This window comes from Lolium perenne, chromosome 7, assembly GCF_019359855.2.
Source record: "Lolium perenne isolate Kyuss_39 chromosome 7, Kyuss_2.0, whole genome shotgun sequence".
Classification (NCBI taxonomy): Eukaryota; Viridiplantae; Streptophyta; class Magnoliopsida; order Poales; family Poaceae; genus Lolium; species Lolium perenne.
In genome coordinates this window covers 320,834,992-320,858,201 of record NC_067250.2, presented here as the reverse complement: position 1 = coordinate 320,858,201, position 23,210 = coordinate 320,834,992, and the positions used below count along the sequence as shown (strand labels likewise).

The 23,210-nt window shown below is 46.9% G+C and overlaps 2 protein-coding genes across 4 annotated transcripts; one reads left to right on the top strand and one right to left on the bottom strand.

The window, feature by feature from the left end:
* Positions 1-397: 397 nt before the first annotated feature.
* LOC127316689 (APETALA2-like protein 4) lies at positions 398-3,331 on the top strand. Of its 2 annotated transcripts, none has more exons than XM_051347143.2 (10): positions 398-1,116; positions 1,205-1,230; positions 1,325-1,355; positions 1,469-1,556; positions 1,688-1,833; positions 1,949-1,993; positions 2,096-2,196; positions 2,287-2,396; positions 2,472-2,645; positions 2,829-3,331. In XM_051347143.2, exons 1-10 carry the CDS (start codon positions 722-724, stop codon positions 2,982-2,984), a joined length of 1,272 nt encoding a protein of 423 aa, XP_051203103.1. In that variant the 5' UTR covers positions 398-721; the 3' UTR covers positions 2,985-3,331. The 2 variants fall into 2 exon arrangements, with proteins under 2 accessions (XP_051203103.1, XP_051203102.1); XM_051347142.2 differs by having other exon boundaries at positions 403-1,116; positions 2,837-3,331.
* A 463-nt stretch (positions 3,332-3,794) lies between these two features.
* On the bottom strand, positions 3,795-7,021 carry LOC127316688 (uncharacterized). 2 transcript variants are annotated; one of them, XM_051347140.1, is made up of 2 exons: positions 6,672-7,021; positions 3,795-6,448 (listed from the first exon to the last, which is right to left on the bottom strand). In XM_051347140.1, exon 2 carries the CDS (start codon positions 6,411-6,413, stop codon positions 4,161-4,163), a length of 2,253 nt encoding a protein of 750 aa, XP_051203100.1. In that variant the 5' UTR covers positions 6,414-6,448; positions 6,672-7,021; the 3' UTR covers positions 3,795-4,160. The 2 variants fall into 2 exon arrangements, with proteins under 2 accessions (XP_051203100.1, XP_051203101.1); XM_051347141.1 differs by having other exon boundaries at positions 3,795-6,445.
* Positions 7,022-23,210: the final 16,189 nt, after the last annotated feature.

Below are 23,210 nucleotides of genomic sequence, written 5' to 3'. Positions count from 1 at the left end.
ACTTCGTATGAATATCGTTTTAAAAATATGATTTTAAATTTTAGAATCTATCGGGGCTGGCGTATGGGGGCGCCGGTGTGGGAGCAGCATCCCAAATAGAGAATGTTCTGTCGACGCCCCCATACGGCAGTGCCAACTGCCAGTGCCTATTTGAAAGCCGCCGGTGGAGATGCTCTAACCACATACTCTCTAGCGCCCCCATCTATATGCTCTAACAATTGAAAGACTTTCCTCAACTACAAAAAAAAAAAAAAAGACTTAATAAAAAAAAACCAGGAGAGGCAGGGGCAGTGATTGCGTGGTTAGGTCGTGAGAACTGGGAAAATGCATAGATGGATACAGACGGAGGAGCCATAAAAAGATGATGCATGACTTGAAGTGATGGGATAGGCGGATAGCCCTGCTCCGAAATCTTTTCCTTCCCTTTCCTCTCATCTCCTCTCCCTGCGGAGGCCGACAGGTCTGGCTGCCGCTGAGCCCTCCTCCGCCATCATCAATAGCCAGAGCAAACCCCAAACCCTGCAGATTCTCTTACCACAGAGCAAGCCATTGATCACTCACACACTTACGCAGAGTGGACATTGACACGAGACTGAGCGAGAGATTCCACCTCCTACTGCCCTGCTGCTGCGAGCCTGCCTGCGAGTATATATCACGTACAAGAAGCCAAGAACAAGAAGGTTGTCGACTCTTATTCGGAGCCAAGAACTCGATCATACACATGCACCCGGCCATGGCGGCGGCGGCCACCGAGAGACCAGCGGTGCCCATTTTCTACAGCGCCGGCGGCATCGCGCTCGGTGCCGCGCGCGGAGACGATGAGGAGGGAGGCGTCTTTGGTGGCGGCTTCCCTGCAGCGCGGCCGTCCGCCGTCACCCAGCAGTTCTTCCCGACGACGACGGTGGCCCAGCAACGGCAGCAGGCGGTGGAGCAGCGGGAACAGACGGTGGAACGGTGCGTCCTGGCAGGCGCGGCGGCGGCGGCGGCGGCAGGGGCAGGGCGGTGGTCCAGGCCGGCGTCGAGGGCGAAGAGCCGGCGCGGGCCGCGGTCCAGGAGCTCCCAGTACCGCGGCGTCACCTTCTACCGCCGCACCGGCCGCTGGGAGTCCCACATTTGGTCTGCCTCCCTCCTCTTCTGATCAGTGATTGACTGATGACCGTTGATCTTGCAATAACCTTCTGTTGTCTGTGCTTCGATCTTGCAGGGACTCTGGGAAGCAGGTTTACCTGGGTGAGTTCTTTCTTCTTTTAAGAAATTTTCTTTCTTCCATGGCGATCTACTCCCCAATGCTCTGCTCATGACTCTGTTATTTTCTTTTGTGCAGGTGGATTCGACACGGCGCAGGCAGCTGCAAGGTTAAAAAAACTATGCACGTTGTTTCTGTCTTGAAAATGAGATCAAAGAAAACAAAGTCTGAAGAGCAAAAACTTGTTTCCCTGAGACCCTGACCCATTTGATTTTCCTTCAGGGCCTACGACCAGGCTGCGATCAAGTTCCGAGGCGTCGACGCCGACATCAACTTCAACCTGGACGACTACCAGGAGGAAATCAAGAAGGTGAGCAACAAGATCGTTTCAGCTCATCAAGAACTCCCTTGTTAGTTATTTGCATCTTCCTCGTCTGCAATGTTTGGTTTCTGACAATGACAGCATTGTTGTTCTTGCTGCCATGTCATTGGCATTGACAGATGAGCAGCTGCAGCAAGGAGGACTTCGTGCAGGTGCTGCGGCGGCAGGGCGCCGGCTTCGTCCGGAGCAGCTCCAGGTTCCGGGGCGTCACCCTGCACAAGTGCGGCAAGTGGGAGGCCAGGATCGGCCAGCTCATGGGCAAGAAGTAAGCAATCCACCTACATCTTCAGAGATTATTCGCCAGAACAGCATCTGTTAGCTTGCCACAGATATGAACATGAAAACTTGTGACTATATGTACCTTGTGCTGATCATTGCAGGTTCGTGTACCTTGGCCTGTATGACACGGAGATGGATGCTGCAAAGTATGCATATGCAATCTCCTCCCCAATTCCGTTTTGCCAATTTTATCTGTCCTTTATTGAATGTTTCCTCTGCTGTGTGCTGTGCTGTGATTGATTGGTCAGGGCTTACGACAAGGCCGCGATGGAAAGCTGCGGGGAGGAGGCGGTGACCAACTTGGAGGAGCCCAAGGCGGCGGCATGCAGCGGCGAACTCAGCCTGCAATGTGAGTGGACTCTCTGGCTGATGGCAACAACTCAGTTTGGTTGCAGTGATCACCAAATGACATGCTCTGAAAATGGGAATGTTGTTGTAGCTTGGGAAAGCGAGCCTGATCTTGAGCTCAGCCTGGGGTGCTCGGGGGGCGGTGCTGGAGGCGACGTCCTCCACTCAGCCGCACTAGGCAACCGGAGAACGAGCCTGACGGTAAGTCGCCGTGCAAGCTGACTGAATTTCCTCTTGCACTGAAACTCAAACCGTTCACTGGTGCATGGGGACCAGTTGGAGATGCCGGAGGAGGTCAGCACGACGGCGTGGTGCTCCGGCAGGAACAGGAGCATCTGGATCAGGCCTTCGTCGAGGCCGACAACGCCGCCGAACCCCACGCTTGGGTACCCAGACTGCGGCGATCACCGCCCCAGCACAGACAGCAGCACCACCACCATGCTCCAGATGGTATGTGACAATGTGATACATTATCCAGTGATCAGTGATTACCTCACTAAACACTTGCTGTTAATAAAAAGAACACATCATGCATGTTAATATTCAGTTGCTGAAGAAAAAATGGCAACATTTGCTTTTCCTTTTTCACACTAACCGATTAACCCAGAGCATCATGCATCATGCATGTGACAGATGAACAGGGCCAGATCAGCGGAGGCGGCAGGGCAGAGCTACAGCAACAGATGTCCGGGTGGCCCACCGGCGGCGGCAATCATTGGCTCCCGTACGCCGCCGCCGCAGCAGCATCATCAGGATTCCCGCCGGCCCCGGAGCTGGGATGTGGCCTAGGCGCCGAGCAGCTGAACCACCACCGGCTGGACAGAAGGGAGCAGCAGTGGCGCTGAGTCACGGACCACTGCTGCCGCCGGCGTGCCGTAGTTTGGTAAGCAGGCCGACGCGCCGTGAGGCGAGCAAGCTTCGGTGCGTCAATGCCAGCGGCCGAGCTCCAGCTATCCGTAGAGCAGAAAGTGTGAACGATGTAGCATTGTAGCTGCACAACGTTCTATTGAAAACATTCCGGCGTTACCAAGCACGCACTATGTAATGTAAGCTTGGAAATTTGTACAACGTGGATGGCCGCTAGCTACTACCTGAATTTCCTTGAAAACTTCCTCGGCCGTCGCCGGCGAGCATCCTCCTTGGTCGTCGTCTCCTTCTTCCTCTGGGCGGATCCTCGATCTAGCTCCGCCTGAGTGCTCGCGATCCTAAGAACAGAGAGCCAAAGCCTAAGAAAGCAAAAATCGTCAAAACTAACAGATAGATTAAGCATGGCACAGAGCAACAGACTAGCAGGATGACATCTCCAACCGGGCGATGGATCTTGCTGCATCTGGTCACTTGTGGGACACATGAATTTCCCAGAATTTTTTCGCATGAGCTGCTTCAATGTTTCCTACGAATTTCATGTGGAACTCTTGCAGTTTAAACAAGCTCTGTCTGACCAACACTGGAAACTTTCCACGCCTGTTACTTTCCATCAACACATTACACAAATGATGATGAATTCACACCACACAGAGGCAAAAACAGGATCGCAGCAGCTCTATACACAATGATCATTATGTATCAAGAGAATGCAGCATGACAAAACCTACAGCCTAAAAAAAGGAAGTATGTTTCAATTACCACAGCTTGCACACAACCAGCATCGGTGTCCAATACAGTACCTGCCATTTTGATTCAGGGGTCACATACAGATTTCATTCCATGTGACAGCCTCAGCTTGCCTGAGCACATAATACTCTTATATTTCCCTCGGTCTAGCAGGGGCAATAAAAAGTAAGCTAATAACATTATTAAACCATCATCATCACAGCTAAACCAACCAACAGCAGTATGTAAACCTAGCGTTGTATAACCCAAAGAAACACTCGCTAATCTGCAAGCAGGAAGTTTGCATAATAGACGCTAACTCCTAACTTCTTTTTTTCTTCTTCACAGCAGCAGGTGTGCAGATTCAGAGGCTTATATGGGAGCCGCGCAGGTGGTTCTGAAGTGGCCCGTCTGGTTGCAGCGACTGCAGTGCACGACGCGCTTGACCCTGCCAAGGTCCTCCGCACGGACCCGCGTCTTCCTTGGCCGCCCTGGCGGTCTTAGTGACTTTGGCGGGTTGATGACAACCTCCACCATACTCATGTTCTCCTCCTCGGCCTGACCCTGGCCATCAGACATCTCGTTCCAGAGGGTCTTGTCCGGGATCGGGTGGATGGTCTGCGAGTAGGTCTTACGATACGCCGCGACGGTGAAGCAGCTCTCCGTGAAGCGGTGCACGTTCTGCCTGCAGGAGAGGAGCGCCGCAACGCCATGGGCGCACGGCGTGCCATACAGCTGCCACCCGCGGCAGAGGCAGCACCTGTTCCGTATGTCCACCACATTGGTCCCCTCGTGGGGCGAGATGACCTCGAACTCCGCCTCATTGGCGCGGGCGACCTGGAAGCCCCGCGCGCACTCGATGGCCTCCTGCACGCGGCGCTCAGCGGCGGGCACGAGGATGGTTGTCCACTGCATGCTTGCCTCTCGCCGCTCGTTGAACCACGTCATGAGCTGGCGACGGAGGCACTCCATCATCTGATTTATGGGAAGGCCAGAGGCGTCCAGTATCCAGGAGTTCAGCGACTCCGTGATGTTTGCTGTCAAGTGGCCAAATCGCGTCCCTTCAAAGTAAGAGGTGGCCCAGAGGCGAGGAGGCAAGCGTCTTATCCAGCTAGCAGCCTCTTGCGATGTATCCTCTATCTCCAGCAGCTTGGTTTCGAACTCTATCACAGTCAGCGAATTGGCAGCTTCCCAGAGAAGGTTGACAAGCACTGAGTTGTTGAACTCTTTCTGGAAAGTATCACTGACATGGCGCATACAGTACCCATGGAATGCCGTTGGGAAGTTGAAATCGACTCCATCAACTATACCCTTGCGCCTATCTGACAAAACTGTGAGCCTTGGCATGTTCTCTGTGTTCTTCTCCAGCAACTCATGTAGCTCAGACAGAAACCATACCCAGTTCTCATCCGTTTCCTCATCAACCACACCAAATGCCAGAGGGAAGAGAGCACCATCACCATCAAAAGCAGAGGCGAGAAGCAAAGTCCCAAGATACTTGTTTTTCAGAGTAGTTCTATCAAGACCGATGAGCGGCCGGCATGCGTTCACAAAACCATATATGCATGCGTAGAAAGATATGAAGAGCCGCTGGAAGCAGTTATCATCCGGGTTCCCATAGACGCGAGCGATGCTTCCTGGGTTTGTTCTTTCCACCTGCCTACAGTACTCAGGCAGGAGCCGATATCCTTCTTCAAAAGAGCCCCGAACCGCTGCCATGATCCGCTCTTTCCCTCTCCAGGCTTGCTTGTACGACAGCGTGATCCCGTGCGACTTGTGGATCTCTTCCAGAATCTCCTTGGGCTTGCAGTGCGGGTTCTCACGCAGCCTCTCTTCAACAGTACTCGCAACCCACTGAACAGACGCCTGCTGGTGGCCAAGATGGTTTATCCCCACGCAAGTATGCTTGTCAAGTATAGTCCTGATGGAGAAAGTGGGCACTCCGGGAAGCTTTGCAGCATGGATGCGCCAGGGGCATCCGTCAGCGGCGCACTTGGCAGTGAACCGTGACTTGTCCGACTTGACCGTCTGGATCTCAAAGTGGCAGGCGATGGCGGTGTTGCGGATAGCCCTGCGGCAGCTCATGACATCCGGAAACTCCTGCCCGACCACGAGCTGAAACTCGGTGCTCACGACCATCATCCGCGACTGGACCACGGGGGCGACGGCAAGAGGGCCGTGGGAGTAGTCGTCGTCGTCCGCCTGGAGCACGAGCTCGTGGGCTTGCTCGAGCGAGAGGTGATCGAGGTTATCGTCCTCGTCGCCGAGGGCATGCGGCTCAGTGAGCGCCAAGTCGCCGAGATCATGATGCCCTTCACCGTCGTCCATCGAGTCGTCCTCGTGCCCCTGCCCCAGCGCGAGATCGCCGGTGTGGTGGTCGTGCCCGAGCACCAGCTCATGGTTGTCGTGGTGGTGGCCGAGCACGAGGTTGTGGTCGTGCGCCTGGCCGAGCACCAGGCCATGGTGGTCTTGCGGGTGGCCGAGGACGAGGTCGTGGTGGCTCAGGTCGAGCCCGTGGTGGTGGTGGTGATGGTGGTCCTGCCCGAAGTCGTGGTGGCTCTGCCCCAGCGCCAGCTCCGCCGCGTCCTGCCCGTGCCCCAGCACCAGCTCGTGGTTGGCCATCATCAATCTCCACCGAGCTACAACTCCACCGGCTGCTGCTGGTCAAAATAAACAATCAAATCAGGCACAATCCGGGGAGAAGAAGAAGAAGAAATCAAGAATTCACTCGAAATCTAAAGTCTTTCCCCACAATTCACAGATAAACAGACGGGTGGGCGGATCTAGATGGTGTGCGCCCGGAAATCGGTGCGATTCGTCTGTTTCGGATCGCCGGGTCAGCGGGAATTAATGAGTAATCGCGGGATGGGAACGAACTCGTACCTCAAACCCCAATCAATGGCGGCCCGCCGAGGGTTGCGGACGGGGCGAAGCCGGGATGCCGTCGCGGTGAGGGCGGACGGCGACGCGCGTGGGGGCGACGCGCGTGGGGGCGGCGCTAGACGGCGGCAGCTGTAGGGGTTCGGTTTAGGACAGAGCCGCCTCGACTCGCGACTAGGGCGGAGGGGGACGGGCGATGGGGGTGGCGCGCGCCGTGCGTCGGAGGTGAAGAGCTGGGGAGGCGAGGCGGCGCCGGCGGCGGCGGAGGCCGGCGGCTGTAGGTCACGCGGGCGCGGGCCGGCGGCTCGGGTTGGATGGTGGTCAGGACTCAGGTGAGGAAGAGGAACGGAAGGGGAGGCTGTCTGGCTAGCTTGGGTTTTCTTTCCACACACCCAAATTTTTTTTCTGTAATTAATAATGACAATTTTTAGGGCAAATATAACTACTTTACCTGAATCAATACAGTATATTTAAATATTGGAAATCGCACCTAGGAAAAAAATGCTCTACACTAGGTATGTACAAACCCTAAACCATCAACGTCGTCATGGCGGCCATCTGCTGCTCCTCCCCCTTCCCGCCACCATCTGGAGAGCGATCCCGAAAGCCCCACTCCCGCCATCATCGCAACCACCGCTCCCCCTCCCCAGCCGTTTGGAGAGCAACCGCCGCTCCCGAAATCCCCCCTCATGCCACCATCCTAGCCGACCCTCGCAATATATTCTACTAATCGCGTTGCTAGGGTCCAACATAGTTTCTTTATCATTTGGACTCACGTATCGTGTGTCAATCACACTACAATTAATATTAATTTATATAACGCATCCAGAATTAAATGTTTCCAACCATAACAACATTTCTCTTAATAAAGCTTTGTTGTTGATGTGGAATGACATGTCAACCCTCATAGTATTACATTATATGTACACCGGATCCATGGTGACATCTTGTCACGTGTTGCCTCCTCCTTCGTGATGACGAGAAATTCTCTCTTTAGATTTTCGACGTGATGAACTCTATCAAGTCTATCGTCGAGCCTGAGTGACTCGCCACTCTATGGAGCCACAACCAAATGTTCAAGTGGGATTAGATCGAGCTGTTGTAGAAAATAGTTGGGGGAATATCTTTGTTGAATACATAGTGGTTCATAAGGTGGCACCATGTTCGGACCATTGCATGATCTTGCTGGAGTGTAAAAAAGAGGAGTCTATGGGACTGAGATCTGCACAGAAGCATTATTTTTTTTTTTTTTTTGAGAAAAAACCCACATATATTAAAGATAAGCACACATATTACAACCCACACGTACACACACCAGAAACATCCAGAGACAACTGAGTTGGACAAATTGCACAAAGCACCCTGGAAAAACAAAAAACATCAGAAAAGTCCTTCCAGGTCCTTGAGCACTTCGGCATCGCCGGCCACCAAACTCGATCCCGTACCGGAGATGGAGAAGACAGCCATCCCTCTTACGAAGCTTGGAGGAGACGCCATCGAAGACAAGCTTCTTTACAAACCGCAAGATCCATCCGCCGCAGCCGACGGAATATAACCCGCTGTTGAATATCGGTCGGGGCAAATCCCCAGCGGCCTCCGAGCTCCGCTCCGGCCAAATCCTCTGGAAATCACCGAAGCATCCTCCCATCTTCCTCATCACCCGCTCCAACCCAATCACCACCAGAGATCTCCAGCTCAAACCTGAAGAAGAAGAAACCAGAAGATCCCGAAGATCTTCAGCGGCGACGGTCTCCACGGCCCCCATGGCCGCAAGCAACACCACGCCAACCCAAAGAACTTGGACCCCAACAAGCTTATTTAAAAAGCTCTTGCCAGATCTAGCACCACCCGCCACCCACCACCAAAGAGGCCAGCAGATGGAAGAGATCTGCCAGCTCCAAGATCCGCTCGAAGACCCCGGAACAGAGCACAACAACGCCATGAAGACGACAAGCAGAAAAGACCTACAACTACAGGCGGACACACCCCCCGTCCTTTCCCACTCCGGCCGGCATCGCCGGCGGAGGAGAAAGGAAGAGGGGCGGCCGAATTTTACGTCACCGGGACAACCTCCGCTCAAAGCTACAGTAGAGAGGATAAGGTAGGGGGGAGAGAGAGAATTAACGACTAGTTCAGAAGCATTATTTAATAATGTGGGAACGTGACCCTAGCCTGCCGGAGCGGGTTGCGATGTCATGGGCGGACGTTGGGCCGAAAGAGACCATAGACGACATCCACCATGGGCTGGGAGCTGTGATGAACAAATTGCATACTTGGAGTAAATCAAACTTTGGGCCAGTCACACGTGAAATTGAGCTATCACGCGGGAAGCTAGAGGATCTCATGTGCATGAATGATGAAAAAAGTGAGATAAGGGAAATAATGGACATAATGAAATTACTATGTACCGTGAGGAAATGATGTGGATGCAGAGACCAAGGATGGATTGGTTGAGAGAGGGTGACAAAAATACAAACATTTTTCACAACAAGGTTGTGTGGCGCACGAGGAAAAATAAAATCAAGTAGCTAAAGGATGATGAGGGCAAACACCATACAAATTGAGCGTCCATGAGTGCGGTGGTAACGAGTTACTTTCGTAACCTTTTCAAAGCTGACCCAAATATTGATCCTAGTCCTGTAGTTGGCTTGTTTGAGGAAAAAATAACCGCAGAAATGAATGATAAACTTTGTGAGAAGTTCACAGATAGAGAAATCTCCGACGCCTTGTTCGAGATTGGGCCTTTAAAAGCACCTAGTCCGGATGGCTTTCCGGCTCGGTTTTTCCGGAAAAATTGGAGTATTTTGCAAGAAGAGGTTATGGCCGGCTTTTCGGTGTGTTTGTCGCGGCGAGATGGTTTGCGTGGTCTGTGTGGGTTGTTTACTGGAATGCATATCTCCTTGTTCTAGGGTGAACATCTCCACCCGCCGATGGTACGGGCATCCTGTGATCCAGGGCGAGAGGGTCGGGACACTTTACGGCGATGGAGGAGGAAGGTGTCTTCCTCGTGCCACGAAGATCATCGATCAACTATGCTAATCTCTTCCTTGTGCGGCTTGTTTCCTTTCTTAGCTGCCTTTTTGCCATCTTGGGCCTCAAGGGTGAGACATTGAATTTCTGAAGGGACGGGATGGTTCTAAGGTAGAAGGCCTGCAGAGATTGCTCCTGCACTTCTTGAGTTTGTCGAAACCTGGGGAGCCAAAAGAAGAACTATTGCATAAGTTTTGCATGTAAACCGATGGGTAAAGGATATTCGTAGTAGTGTACTCCCTCCGTCTATAAAAGATATCTCAACTTTATTAAAATTTAGTTGTATCTAGATCCATTTTAGTATGTAGATATATCCAATTTTATCTAAAGTTGAGACACATTTTTATAGACCGACGGAGTACTTTATTCGTAAAGGGTATTGCTCAATACATTGAGATTCAGATCACCATCCAAGCACTCCCCCACCTCCCTATTTGAAAATGACGACACATGCCAAATGGCCAATACTCAACTTAATCTTTCGCAAGCCTACTCTCTGTTTTTTTTTTTTGAGTTGGTAGTACATAAGCAGATCACGCAAACTTAGTGTGGCAAAACAAAGTTTCAATCAAGAAAAAATTATTCACCTGGCTTAGCATGAAAAATCGTTGTTGGACTACAGACCGGCCAAACAAGAGAAGACTATCGGCACGAGCAAATGCACCCTCTGCGACCAAGACGGTGAAACCATTGACCACCTCATGATCACATCTCCATTTTCGAAAGAGTTTTGGTTCTGACTGGTCAACAGCGACACCTGCCTGACATCACGCCCTCAGCCAAAATATCGTTCATAATTTGTTTTATCCAGGATATGATTGAATAAGCGAAACACCCAGATCATATCGCATCTGCTCGATCCTCCGCACACATCACCACCAACAGATTTCCGTGAGTGAATGTTGAGAGTGGAAACAAAAGTAAGTGTGGTGATGGATTAGGGCAAGGGCAGGACGTTGTGGCAAAGCACAAGATGACCGAGGTGGCGCGAACCAACAACATATTTATTGGTGAAAAATACTAGTAAATACCGTGTAGAGATTTTTCATCCGCTTGCATTACACCAAATAATGGATGTGATTTAAATGTTATTAACCCAACTACAGTTGATTTTAGCTTTGGATCACCTAAAATACTAATCTAACTAGTGTCGATCTTCTGCTCATAAAACCTATCAGCTTTGGAGAACCTAAAACTCCTTCCGGAAATCTCGCACATATACACGAGGAAAATAATCTTAGGTTAGGATTACCCTGCGAAAAAAGTTCATCCTAGCTTAGACCTGACAACAACAAATGGGACGATCTCAAATCCACTAACACTCAATATGTAGCTGCTGGGATAGGTAGGCAAGGTCGGCCCATACGTTGGGCAGTTGCTAGTACGATCTTCCGTATATGTTCTAGAATTTAATTTAACTTTACTTCAACTATTTATGTTCCTGGTGGAGGGTTGAGAGGATTATATTTGAGAAAATAAGATAATTTGTATTATATGGTAATTGTCAAAGTCAACATCATTTAAATACCAATGTTGAATCAAAGACAGGTTCTTCAATAGACTACTAAACTGAAAACGAAATATAAAACATATTTAAGCACCATTAAAGTAGTATGTGTATCACTGGATGATAGGTTCTTCGTAAAACATGGTATACACGTTTCTTTTCTTGTACGTAATCAGACACACACAAAAATTGCTATCAACATATTTTTTTAACCATGCGGTTTACCTATGTGTGTCAAGATATTTAAAATATAAGGAAATACACAAACACACACACATATGTATATATAGTACAATATAATTGCAAGAAGTTAATACATGGAGTCTTGATATTCAATCTCTTTTTAAGTTTATAACTGATACTTTCTCAAAAGAAAAATACCTCTTGGTACATGATATAGTTTAAATTAGGCATGGTGTGTTTATATTTTCAATGATAGGTGTTCAAAATGTCTAACAAAAAAAGCAATGTGTAATGTTTAACACATTGTGGTTAAACAGAAAATTGTACGACTTAAGTTCCTACTTTTTTGAAATAGATAGATGATGAAAAGTATAAATGTCTAGTATAAATATAATTTGTTTTAATACACCCTTAAAGAGTAGCCTCACAATGTAGATGCAAATACAGGTCTTAGGTGAGGTTGTCTTGTCTAGGTCTCTCACGCTCGTGGTCGGTAGAATGCTGAAGCTCAAGACGGCAGTGCCGAGCGGGGAGTGCGCCCTTTGCAGGCTTGACCGTCGGAGAAAACAGGGTTTAACTCAAGGTCTACGTCATATTGATGGTCCTACGCCTCATTCGCCCAACCAAGCAGGATTGCGAGATGTGCACGACAACGAAGTTCGGTATCAGGTACGAGGGAGGCATCTTTTTTGAAAAGGTGGTTGAAAATGGCCTTCTTTGCATCAAAATAATGCACATAAAATTTTATTTATATTATTCAATAAAACATGAGAATATGCATACAAATATCAAACCAAATCCACCATCATGGCGATAGTTGTTGCTAGACCTACAAGAGATGTATGAAGGAAATGGCCATGCATGATCAGGGTAAGTGTCCTAACCTCACAACTACGCGCATAAGTTGGAGGCCTCACTAAACTGCTGAAGGTTGAGTTGGGAGCACAAAATAGGTCCAGTTAACCCTCGACATACACCAATGCGTACGCTACAGAAATCATCTTCGGTGTCTTCCACGAACCCATCTTCAGAACAGGGATATCTGTTGAGATACATATCTTGTATATCCGGATGTGTATCCTCTGTAGTTATTGTATAGCGATACATATCTTTGTATTTACTATTGGGCCCGCCTCCTTCCTTGTATAGTCGAGGACGTGGCATATATATGTACCGCCATATGCATCCGATCAATACATCGAACATTGCATCTCTCTTTACAATATCAACGCATTGGCCTTGCCAGACCAATTGTCACCACAATGCCAAACAACACCTTCCGCAGCACCGTGGAGTGGGCGAGGAGTCCAGCCGCGGTGACCTTCTGCAATTCATGCTGCTACCACCCACGGGCGAGGTGGGTCGGTGGCCGGCTCCCTGGACAGGCTGCCGGTAGCAGCGGCGCAGGAGCTCGCTGGTAGGAGCGAGTCAGGGGCGGCTGTGCTTGTAGCGACGGAGGAGGAGCCGGGAGAGGACGGAGCGTGAGCTCCTCAAGTAGCTGCTCATTGCTGCTATTCTCCGACTGACTTTGACAGATTTGATGCATATTAGGATCAGTACATCATGCGAGATTCAGCTGCTCATGAGATTGTGCGTCTTTGTTTCCTGTGTTGATTTGCACACTCACTACAAGCTCTTTGTAGATTCAGTACATCTAGCGTACAGTGTTGTACAACAGTATATGATAGTAGTACTTGGTTCTTGATTGTAGACAAATCCTGCAATGAAAGAATGTACATACACATATGCAGTTCGTTCGATTATTTTTCTTCAGGTTGGGAACTGCATCAACATGATTCTTTGCAGGACTAGGATTGTGTTAACTTGTGAGCATCTTGTTTTGCTCCGTTTGAGTGTAATGTATGCACGAATGTGCAAGTGTACATAAGAAAAGTAGCAATTCTATTTTGTCACAAAGTACTTCACTTTTGACAACTCCATTAGAAAAGTATCACCGTTAAGAAAATGTGGTCAGCTATTTAACTAGTTAATTGGAAGTCATAGAGTAGAAAAGAACCTATTTGATAAAGTTATTTTGTAATCTCCATCCATATCTCAATACTTATTACATGGTGCTTTCTGATGCTGTCATCGAGCTAGCATAATTTTGTTATCTATGAAAGCAGCTTGTAAATATTGTCACTTGATTAAAAATTGTATAGTTGATGGGTTTGTTGGGTAAAGTATTCTGTTATAGCACTAGCTGACATTTGTGAGGGAGATCCTGCAATTTCCAAATATGCAGCTATATAAATGGGAAATTTTGACACAAAGGACCACGTGAATTATCAAAAAAGACCACCTGTCAATAGAATTGACAAAAAAGACCACCTTCGTCGTGACGGAACGGCCCCCAGACGACACGTGGAAGATGCCGCCGTAGCAGCTGGCGGCACGTTAGCTGCCAGGATCGCCGTCAGGAGCCATCGAGCCACGGTGGGCCCTGCCGCCCCCGCCTGTGGCGGCAAGGTGATGTGGCAGGGTGCCGCCACGGCCGGTATGTCCGTCCCTCATGATAGCCCACAAACTGAATCCTTGCATGTGCTCCGTAAGGTTGAATGAGCATCCTAGTAGTGTGTACGTACAAGCAAAGAACAACCAAGTTCTATAAAGGTTAATCAGCATGCTAGCACATGCGTACGTAAGGAACAACCCAGCATCCTTGATCGAGCGCCAGCTGGACGGACGGACATGCCGCCAGGGGCCGTGGCGGCACCCTGCCACGTCACCTTGCCGCCAGAGGCGGGGGCGGCAGGGCCCACCGTGGCTCGCCGGCTCCTGACGGCGACCCTAGCAGCTAACGTGCCGCCACATGCGGCGGCGGCAAGCTCTGCCGCCAGCTGCTACGGCGGCATCTTCCACGTGTCGCCTGGGGGCCGTTCTGTCATAACGAAGGTGGTCTTTTTTGTCAATTCTGTTCACAGGTGGTCTTTTTTGACAATTCACTGAGGCAGGTGGTCCTTTGTGTCAAAATTTCTATTAATGGAGCATATAAGTAAGCTGTTTCTTGTTCTCTTTGTATAGTTCAATAGGAGAAAATCGAGAGATGACCAAATGTCTTTGAAGAACTAGTTAACAAGTTACTACTAGCTTGAGATGTAATCAACTAAAATTTACGTGTTATCTTCATGTTTAGTTTCTATCTCCTAGGACAAGGTGCACACAGCCATGAGAGGACAGAGACAAATGGGCACTTGGCCCTTGGCCTATTGTTGATAGATACCTGCCCCTTGGCCTTTATCAAAATAATGTGTCATCTTTTTTTGATAGATACCTGCCCCTTGGTCTATTGTTGGATTGGATGAAGCACCACCCTCTTGGGATCTTGTGAGGACACCAGTTTTTGGCATGAATCCTATTTCTACTTGTTGTGGAATTATACAATCAAACTCTTGTATTCCTATTGTCCATCTTTAATTGCTATTGTTTTAGTGATGCAATGAATCCACAAAGACTAGAGCTTATTAGGAAGAGGAAAGAGGAAGATGATGATGAGTTCATTTTTTTACTTTTACCAATATTGCACTATCACCAAGTGAGTGGTAGAGGGCAAATGGAGAAAAGGCAGCGGCATAGCTTTGTCTTATACGACAAGCAACGTGTTGAAGGAATCCTTGAAGGACATGTCAAGAATTGCCGGGTAGCGTATAGGATGGAACCACGCATCTTCAGATCCTTAGAGCATCTCCAGTCGCATCCCCCAAACCGTCCCCCAAAAAGCGCCGGATCGAGCGTTTGGGGGACGTGTTTTGTTCGTGCCGCCTTTGGGGGACATCGCTCCCCAGCCGCGTCCCCCAAAAGCCGCCCCCAATCAGAAATTCAAATTTTTGCATTCAAAAGAGATCGTTCCCACCGAATCGTCGCGATTAGAGTAGCGGCGATCAAAGTACTGGGCGCGCGATCATATTACAGACCGGTGGTGCATGGTAATTAGAAGAAGGGGTTGGGCGACAGCGACGTATCCTGAGTCGACGCAGGCCCGTCGATCACGGTGACCTCGTCGCGAGCTGCCCGGTGATGTGCATGCTCCGTCTGCTCCGTCGCCGACGGAGGTGTAGCAGTAGAAGACGCGTCTGCCGGCTCTTGCTCCGCGGTTGCTGCCGCTGCCGCTGCCTAGGCCGCCGCGTCGGCCGCCGCCATTTTGGCTTCGATGTCGTCGTGGATCTGCCCTTTGAAGAAGTTGTGCGCCGCCCGCATCCGGGGAGACATTCCCTCTGTCGACGCTCTCAACAGGGACATGTCGTCCCTGCGTTTCTTGAGCTCCAACTTCTCCTCTTGCCTCTTGAGCAGCTCCGTGATGCGCGTGGTTGACGTATTGTCTTTTCGTTCGACACGCGTCCGTTGGGAACCCCAAGAGGAAGGTGTGATGCGCACAGCGGCAAGTTTCCCTCAGTAGAAACCAAGGTTTATCGAACCAGTAGGAGTCAAGAAGCACGTTGAAGGTTGATGGCGGCGAGATGTAGTGCGGCGCAACACCAGGGATTCCGGCGCCAACGTGGAACCTGCACAACACAAACCAAGTACTTTGCCCCAACGAAACAGCGAGGTTGTCAATCTCACCGGCTTGCTGTAACAAAGGATTAGATGTATAGTGTGGATGATGATTGTTTGCGAAAACGGTAGAACAAGATTGCAGTAGATTGTATTTCAGTATAGAGAATTGGACCGGGGTCCACAGTTCACTAGAGGTGTCTCTCCCATAAGATAAACAGCATGTTGGGTGAACAAATTACAGTTGGGCAATTGACAAATAAAGAGGGCATGACCATGCACATACATATTATGATGAGTATAGTGAGATTTAATTGGGCATTACGACAAAGTACATAGACCGCTATCCAGCATACATCTATGCCTAAAAAGTCCACCTTCAGGTTATCATCCGAACCCCCTCCAGTATTAAGTTGCTAATAACAGACAATTGCATTAAGTATTGCGCGTAATGTAATCAGTAACTACATCCTCGAACATAGCACCAATGTTTTATCCCTAGTGGCAACAGCACATCAATAATCTTAGAGATTTCTGTCACTTCCCCAGATTCACGGAGACATGAACCCACTATCGAGCATAAATACTCCCTCTTGGAGTTAAGAGTAAAAACTTGGCCGAGCCTCTACTCAGAACGGAGAGCATGCAAGATCATAAACACCACATAGATATAAATTGATAATCAACATAACATGGTATTCTCTATTCATCGGATCCCAACAAACACAACATATAGAATTACAGATAGATGATCTTGATCATGTTCGGCAGCTCACAAGACCTGATAATTAAGCACAATGAGGAGAAGACAACCATCTAGCTACTGCTATGGACCCATAGTCCAGGGGTAGACTACTCACACATCACTCCGGAGGCGACCATGGCGGCGTAGAGTCCTCGGGAGATGATTCCCCTCTCCGGCAGGGTGCCGGAGGCGATCTCTGAATCCCAGAGATGGGATTGGCGGCGGCGGCATCTCTGGAAGGTTTTCCGTATCGTGGCTCTCGGTGCGGGGGTTTCGCGACGAAGGCTTTAAGTAGGCGGAAGGGTAGGTCGGGCGACGCGAGGGCCCAGACAGGCAGCGGCGCGGCCAAGGGTGGGGCCGCGCCGCCTGCCTCCTGGCCACCTCGTGGCCCCACTCCGTTGACTCTTCGGTCTTCTGGAAGCTTCGTGGCAAAATAGGACCACTGGGCGTTGATTTCGTCCAATTCGAGAATATTTCCTTACTAGGATTTACGAAACCAAAAAGCAATGACTTGACAAAGCGGCACTTCGGCATCTTGTTAATAGGTTAGTTCCAGAAAATGCACGAATATGACATAAAGTGTGCATAAAACATGTAGATATCATCAATAATGTGGCATGGAACATAAGAAATTATCGATACGTCGGAGACGTATCAGCATCCCCAAGCTTAGTTTCTGCTCGTCCCGAGCAGGTAAACGATAAACAAAGATAATTTCTGGAGTGACATGCCATCATAACCTTGATCATACTATTTGTAAGCATATGTAGTGAATGCAGCGATCAAAACAATGTAAATGACATGAGTAAACAAATGAATCATATAGCAAAGACTTTTCATGAATAGTACTTCAAGACAAGCATCAATAAGTCTTGCATAAGAGTTAACTCATAAAGCAATAATTCATAGTAGAGGTATTGAAGCAACACAAAGGAAGATGAAGTTTCAGCGGTTGCTTTCAACTTGTAACATGTATATCTCATGGATATTGTCAACATAGAGTAATATAACAAGTGCAATATGCAAGTATGTAGGAATCAATGCAAAGTTCACACAAGTGTTTGCTTCTTGAGGTGGAGAGAGATAGGTGAACTGACTCAACATAAAAGTAAAAGAATGGTCCTTCAAAGAGGAAAGCATCGATTGCTATATTTGTGCTAGAGCTTTGATTTTGAAAACATGAAACAATTTTGTCAACGGTAGTAATAAAGCATATGCATCATGTAAATTATATCTTACAAGTTGCAAGCCTCATGCATAATATACTAATAGTGCCTGCACCTTGTCCTAATTAGCTTTGACTACCGGGATTATCGCAATGCACATGTTTTAACCAAGTGTCACAAAGGGGTACCTCTATGCCGCCTGTACAAAGGTCTAAGGAGAAAGCTCGCATTGGATTTCTCGCTATTGATTATTCTCAACTTAGACATCCATACCGGGACAACATAGACAACAGATAATGGACTCCTCTTTTATGCATAAGCATGTAGCAACAATTAATTTTCTCATATGAGATTGAGGATATATGTCCAAAACTGAAACTTCCACCATGGATCATGGCTTTAGTTAGCGGCCCAATGTTCTTCTCTAACAATATGCACGCTCTAACCATAAGGTGGTAGATCGCCCTTACTTCAGACAAGACGAACATGCATAGCAACTCACATGATATTCAACAACGAGTAGTTGATGGCGTCCCCAGGAACATGGTTATCGCACAACGAGCAACTTAATAAGAGATAAAGTGCATAAGTACATATTCAATACCACAATAGTTTTTAAGCTATTTGTCCCATGAGCTATATATTGTAAAGGTGAAGAATGGAAATTTAAAGGTAGCACTCAAGCAATTTACTTTGGAATGGCGGAGAAATACCATGTAGTAGGTAGGTATGGTGGACACAAATGGCATAGTGGTTGGCTCAAGTATTTTGGATGCATGAGAAGTATTCCCTCTCGATACAAGGTTTAGGCTAGCAAGGCTATTTGAAACAAACACAAGGATGAAGCGGTGCAGTAAAACTCACATAAAAGACATATTGTAAACATTATAAGACTCTACACCGTCTTCCTTGTTGTTCAAACTCAATACTAGAAATTATCTAGACCTTAGAGAGGCCAAATTTGCAAACCAAATTTTAGCATGCTCTATGTATTTCTTCATTAATAGGTGCAAAGCATATGATGCAAGAGCTTAAACATGAGCACAACAATTGCCAAGTATCACATTATCCAAGACATTATAGCAATTTACTACATGTATCATTTTCCAATTCCAACCATATAACAATTTAACGAAGAAGAAACTTCGCCATGAATATTATGAGTAGAGCCTAAGGACATACTTGTCCATATGCTACAGCGGAGCGTGTCTCTCTCCCACACAAAGAATGCTAGGATCCATTTTATTCAAACAAAACAAAAACAAAAACAAACCGACGCTCCAAGCAAAGCACATAAGATGTGATGGAATAAAAATATAGTTTCAGGGGAGGAACCTGATAATGTTGTCGATGAAGAAGGGGATGCCTTGGGCATCCCCAAGCTTAGACGCTTGAGTCTTCTTGATATATGCAGGGGTGAACCACCGGGGCATCCCCAAGCTTAGAGCTTTCACTCTCCTTGATCATGTTGTATCATCTCCCTCTCTTGATCCTTGAAAACTTCCTCCACACCAAACTCAAAACAACTCATTAGAGAGTTAGTGCACAATCAAAATATACATGTTCAGAGGTGACATAATCATTCTTAACACTTCTGGACATTGCACAAAGCTACTGAAAGTCAATGGAATCGAAATATCCATCGAACATAACAAAATAGGCAATGCGAAATAAAAGGCAGAATCTGTCAAAAACAGAACAGTTCGTATTGACGAATTTTATTGAGGCACCAGACTTACTCAAATGAAAATGCTCAAATTGAATGAAAGTTGCGTACATATCTGAGGATTACTCACGTAAATTGGCATAATTTTTTGAGTTACCTACAGAGAATTTTGCCCAGATTCGTGACAGCAAAGAAATCTGTTTCTGCGCAGTAATCCAAATCTAGTATGAACCTTACTATCAACGACTTTACTTGGCACAATAAAACACTAAACTAAGATAAGGAGAGGTTGCTACAGTAGTAAACAACTTCCAAGACACAAAATAAAAATAAAGTACTGTAGTAAAAATATGGGTTGTCTCCCATAAGCGCTTTTCTTTAACGCCTTTCAGCTAGGCGCAGAAAGTGTGTATCAAGTGTTATCAAGAAACAAAGTGTCAACATCATAATTTGTTCTAATAATAGAATCAAAAGGTAACTTCATTCTCTTTCTAGGGAAGTGTTCCATACCTTTCTTGAGAGGAAATTGATATTTAATATTACCTTCCTTCATATCAATGATAGCACCAACAGTTCGAAGAAAAGGTCTTCCCAATATGATGGGACAAGATGCATTGCATTCAATATCAAAGACAACAAAATCAACCGGGACAAGGTTATTGTTAACGGTAATGCGAACATTATCAACTTTCCCCAAAGGTTTCTTTGTAGAATGATCAGCAAGATTAACATCCAAATAACAATTTTTCAATGGTGGCAAGTCAAGCATATTATAGATTTTCTTAGGCATAACAGAAATACTTGCACCAAGATCACATAAATCATTACAATCAAAATCATTGACCTTCATCTTAATGATGGGCTCCCAACCATCCTCTAGCTTTCTAGGAATAGAAGCTTCGCGTTCTAATTTCTCTTCTCTAACTTTTATGAGAGCATTTGTAATATGTTTCGTGAAAGCCAAATTTATAGCACAAGCATTAGGACTCTTAGCAAGTTTTTGTAAGAACTTTATAACTTCAGAGATGTGTCAATCATCAAAATTCAAACCATTATAATCTAAAGCAATGGGATCATCATCCCCAATGTTGGAAAAAATTTCAGCAGTTTTATCACGAAGCGATTTAATGATTTAGCGATTTCGAGCAGTTTCTCGCGCTTTGCATTAGAAGTGGAAACATTGCTAACACCAATTCTTTTATTAGTATTAGTAGGAGGTGCAGCAACATGTGTAGCATTAGCATTACTAGTGGTGGTAATAGTCCAAACTTTAGCTATATTATCTTCTTTTTCATTTTCCTCTCTTTCCCACCTAGCACGCAATTCAGCCATCAATCTTATATTCTCATTAATTCTAACTTGGATGGCATTTGCTGTAGTAACAATTTTATTATGATGATTTTCATTAGGCATAACTTTCGATTTCAAAAGATCAACATCAATGACAAGACTATCGACTTTAGAAGCAAGTATATCAATTTTCCCAAGCTTTTCTTCAACAGATTTGTTAAAAGCAGTTTGTGTACTAATAAATTCTTTAAGCATGGCTTCAAGTCCAGGGGGTGAATTCCTATTATTGTTGTAAGAATTCCCATAAGAATTACCATAGCCGTTGCCATTATTATAAGGATATGGCCTATAGTTGTTACTAGAATTGTTCCGGTAAGCATTGTTGTTGAAATTATTATTTTTAATGAAGTTTACATCAACATGTTCTTCTTGTGCAACCAATGAAGCTAACGGAACATTACTAGGATCAACATTAGTCCTATCATTCACAAGCATAGACATAATAGCATCAATCTTATCACTCAAGGAAGAGGTTTCTTCGACAGAATTTACCTTCTTACCTTGTGGAGCTCTTTCCGTGTGCCATTCAGAGTAATTGATCATCATATTATCAAGAAGCTTTGTTGCTTCATGATACGTCTCCGACGTATCGATAATTTCTTATGTTCCATGCCACATTATTGATGATATCTACATGTTTTATGCACACTTTATGTCATATTTATGCATTTTCTGGAACTAACCTATTGACGAGATGCCGAAAGGCCAGTTGCTATTTTCTGCTGTTTTTGGTTTCAGAAATCCTAGTAAAGAAATATTCTCGGAATCGGACGAAATCAACGCCCAGCATCCTATTTTTCCACGAAGCTTCCAGAACACCCGAGAGCCGCCAGAGGGGGGCCACAGGGGCCCCAGATGATAGGCCGGCGCGGCCCAGGCCCTGGCCGCGCCGCCTTATGGTGTCGTCGCCTCGTTGACCTCCTGACGCCGCCTCTTCGCCTATATAAAGGTCCCAGACCTAAAACCTCGATACGAAAAAGCCACGGTATGAGAAACCATCCAGAGCCGCCGCCATCGCGAAGCCAAGATCTGGGGGACAGGACTCTCTGTTCCGGCACGCCGCCGGGACGGGGAAGTGCCCCCGGAAGGCTTCTCCATCGACACCACCGCCATCTTCATCAACGCTGCTGTCTCCCATGAGGAGGGAGTAGTTCTCCATCGAGGCTCGGGGCTGTACCGGTAGCTATGTGGTTCATCTCTCTCCTATGTACTTCAATACAATAATCTCATGAGCTGCCTTACATGATTGAGATTCATATGATGATGCTTGTAATCTAGATGTCATTATGCTAGTCAAGTGAATTTTACTTATGTGATCTCCGGAGACTCCTTGTCCCACGTGTGTAAAGGTGACAGTGTGTGCACCGTGTGGGTCTCTTAGGCTATATTTCACATAATACTTATTCACTGTTATGAATGGCATAGTGAAGTGCTTATTTATATCTCTTTATGATTGCAATGTGTTTTGTATCACAATTCAACTATGTGCTACTCTAGTGATGTTATTAAAGTAGTTTATTCCTCCTGCACGGTGTAATGGTGACAGTGTGTGCATCCGTGTTAGTACTTGGCGTAGGCTATGATTGTGATCTCTTGTAGATTATGAAGTTAACTATTGCTATGATGGTATTGATGTGATCTATGCCTCCTTTCGTAGCGTGAAGGTGACAGTGTGCATGCTACGTTAGTACTTGGTTTAGTTGTGTTGATCTGTCATGCACTCTAAGGTTATTTAAATATGAACATCGAATATTGTGGAGCTTGTTAACTCCGGCATTGAGGGTTCGTGTAATCCTACACAGTTAGTGGTGTTCATCATCCAACAAGAGAGTGTAGAGTCTAGCATCTATCTATTTATTTATGTGATCAATGTTGAGAGTGTCCACTAGTGAAAGTATGATCCCTAGGCCTTGTTCACAAATACTGCTATCGCTGCTTGTTTACTGTTTTACTGCGTTACTACTGCCTGCAATATTACCACCATCAACTACACGCCAGCAAGCACTTTTCTGGCACCGTTGCTACTACTTATTTATAGCACCTGTATTTCACTATCTCTTCGCCGAACTAGTGCACCTATTAGGTGTGTTGGGGACACAAGAGACTTCTTGCTTTGTGGTTGCAGGGTTGCATGAGAGGGATATCTTTGACCTCTTCCTCCCTGAGATCGATAAACCTTGGGTGATCCACTTAAGGGAAACTTGCTGCTGTTCTACAAACCTCTGCTCTTGGAGGCCCAACACTGTCTACAAGAATAGAAGCTCCCGTAGACATCACTTCACCAAGAGTGATGGACATAAAGGTACCTCCAGCAGCTGAATCCAATAGGTTCTTTGAAGAAAAATTCAGTCCTGCATAAAAGGTTTGGATGATCATCCAAGTAGTCAGTCCATGGGTTGGGCAA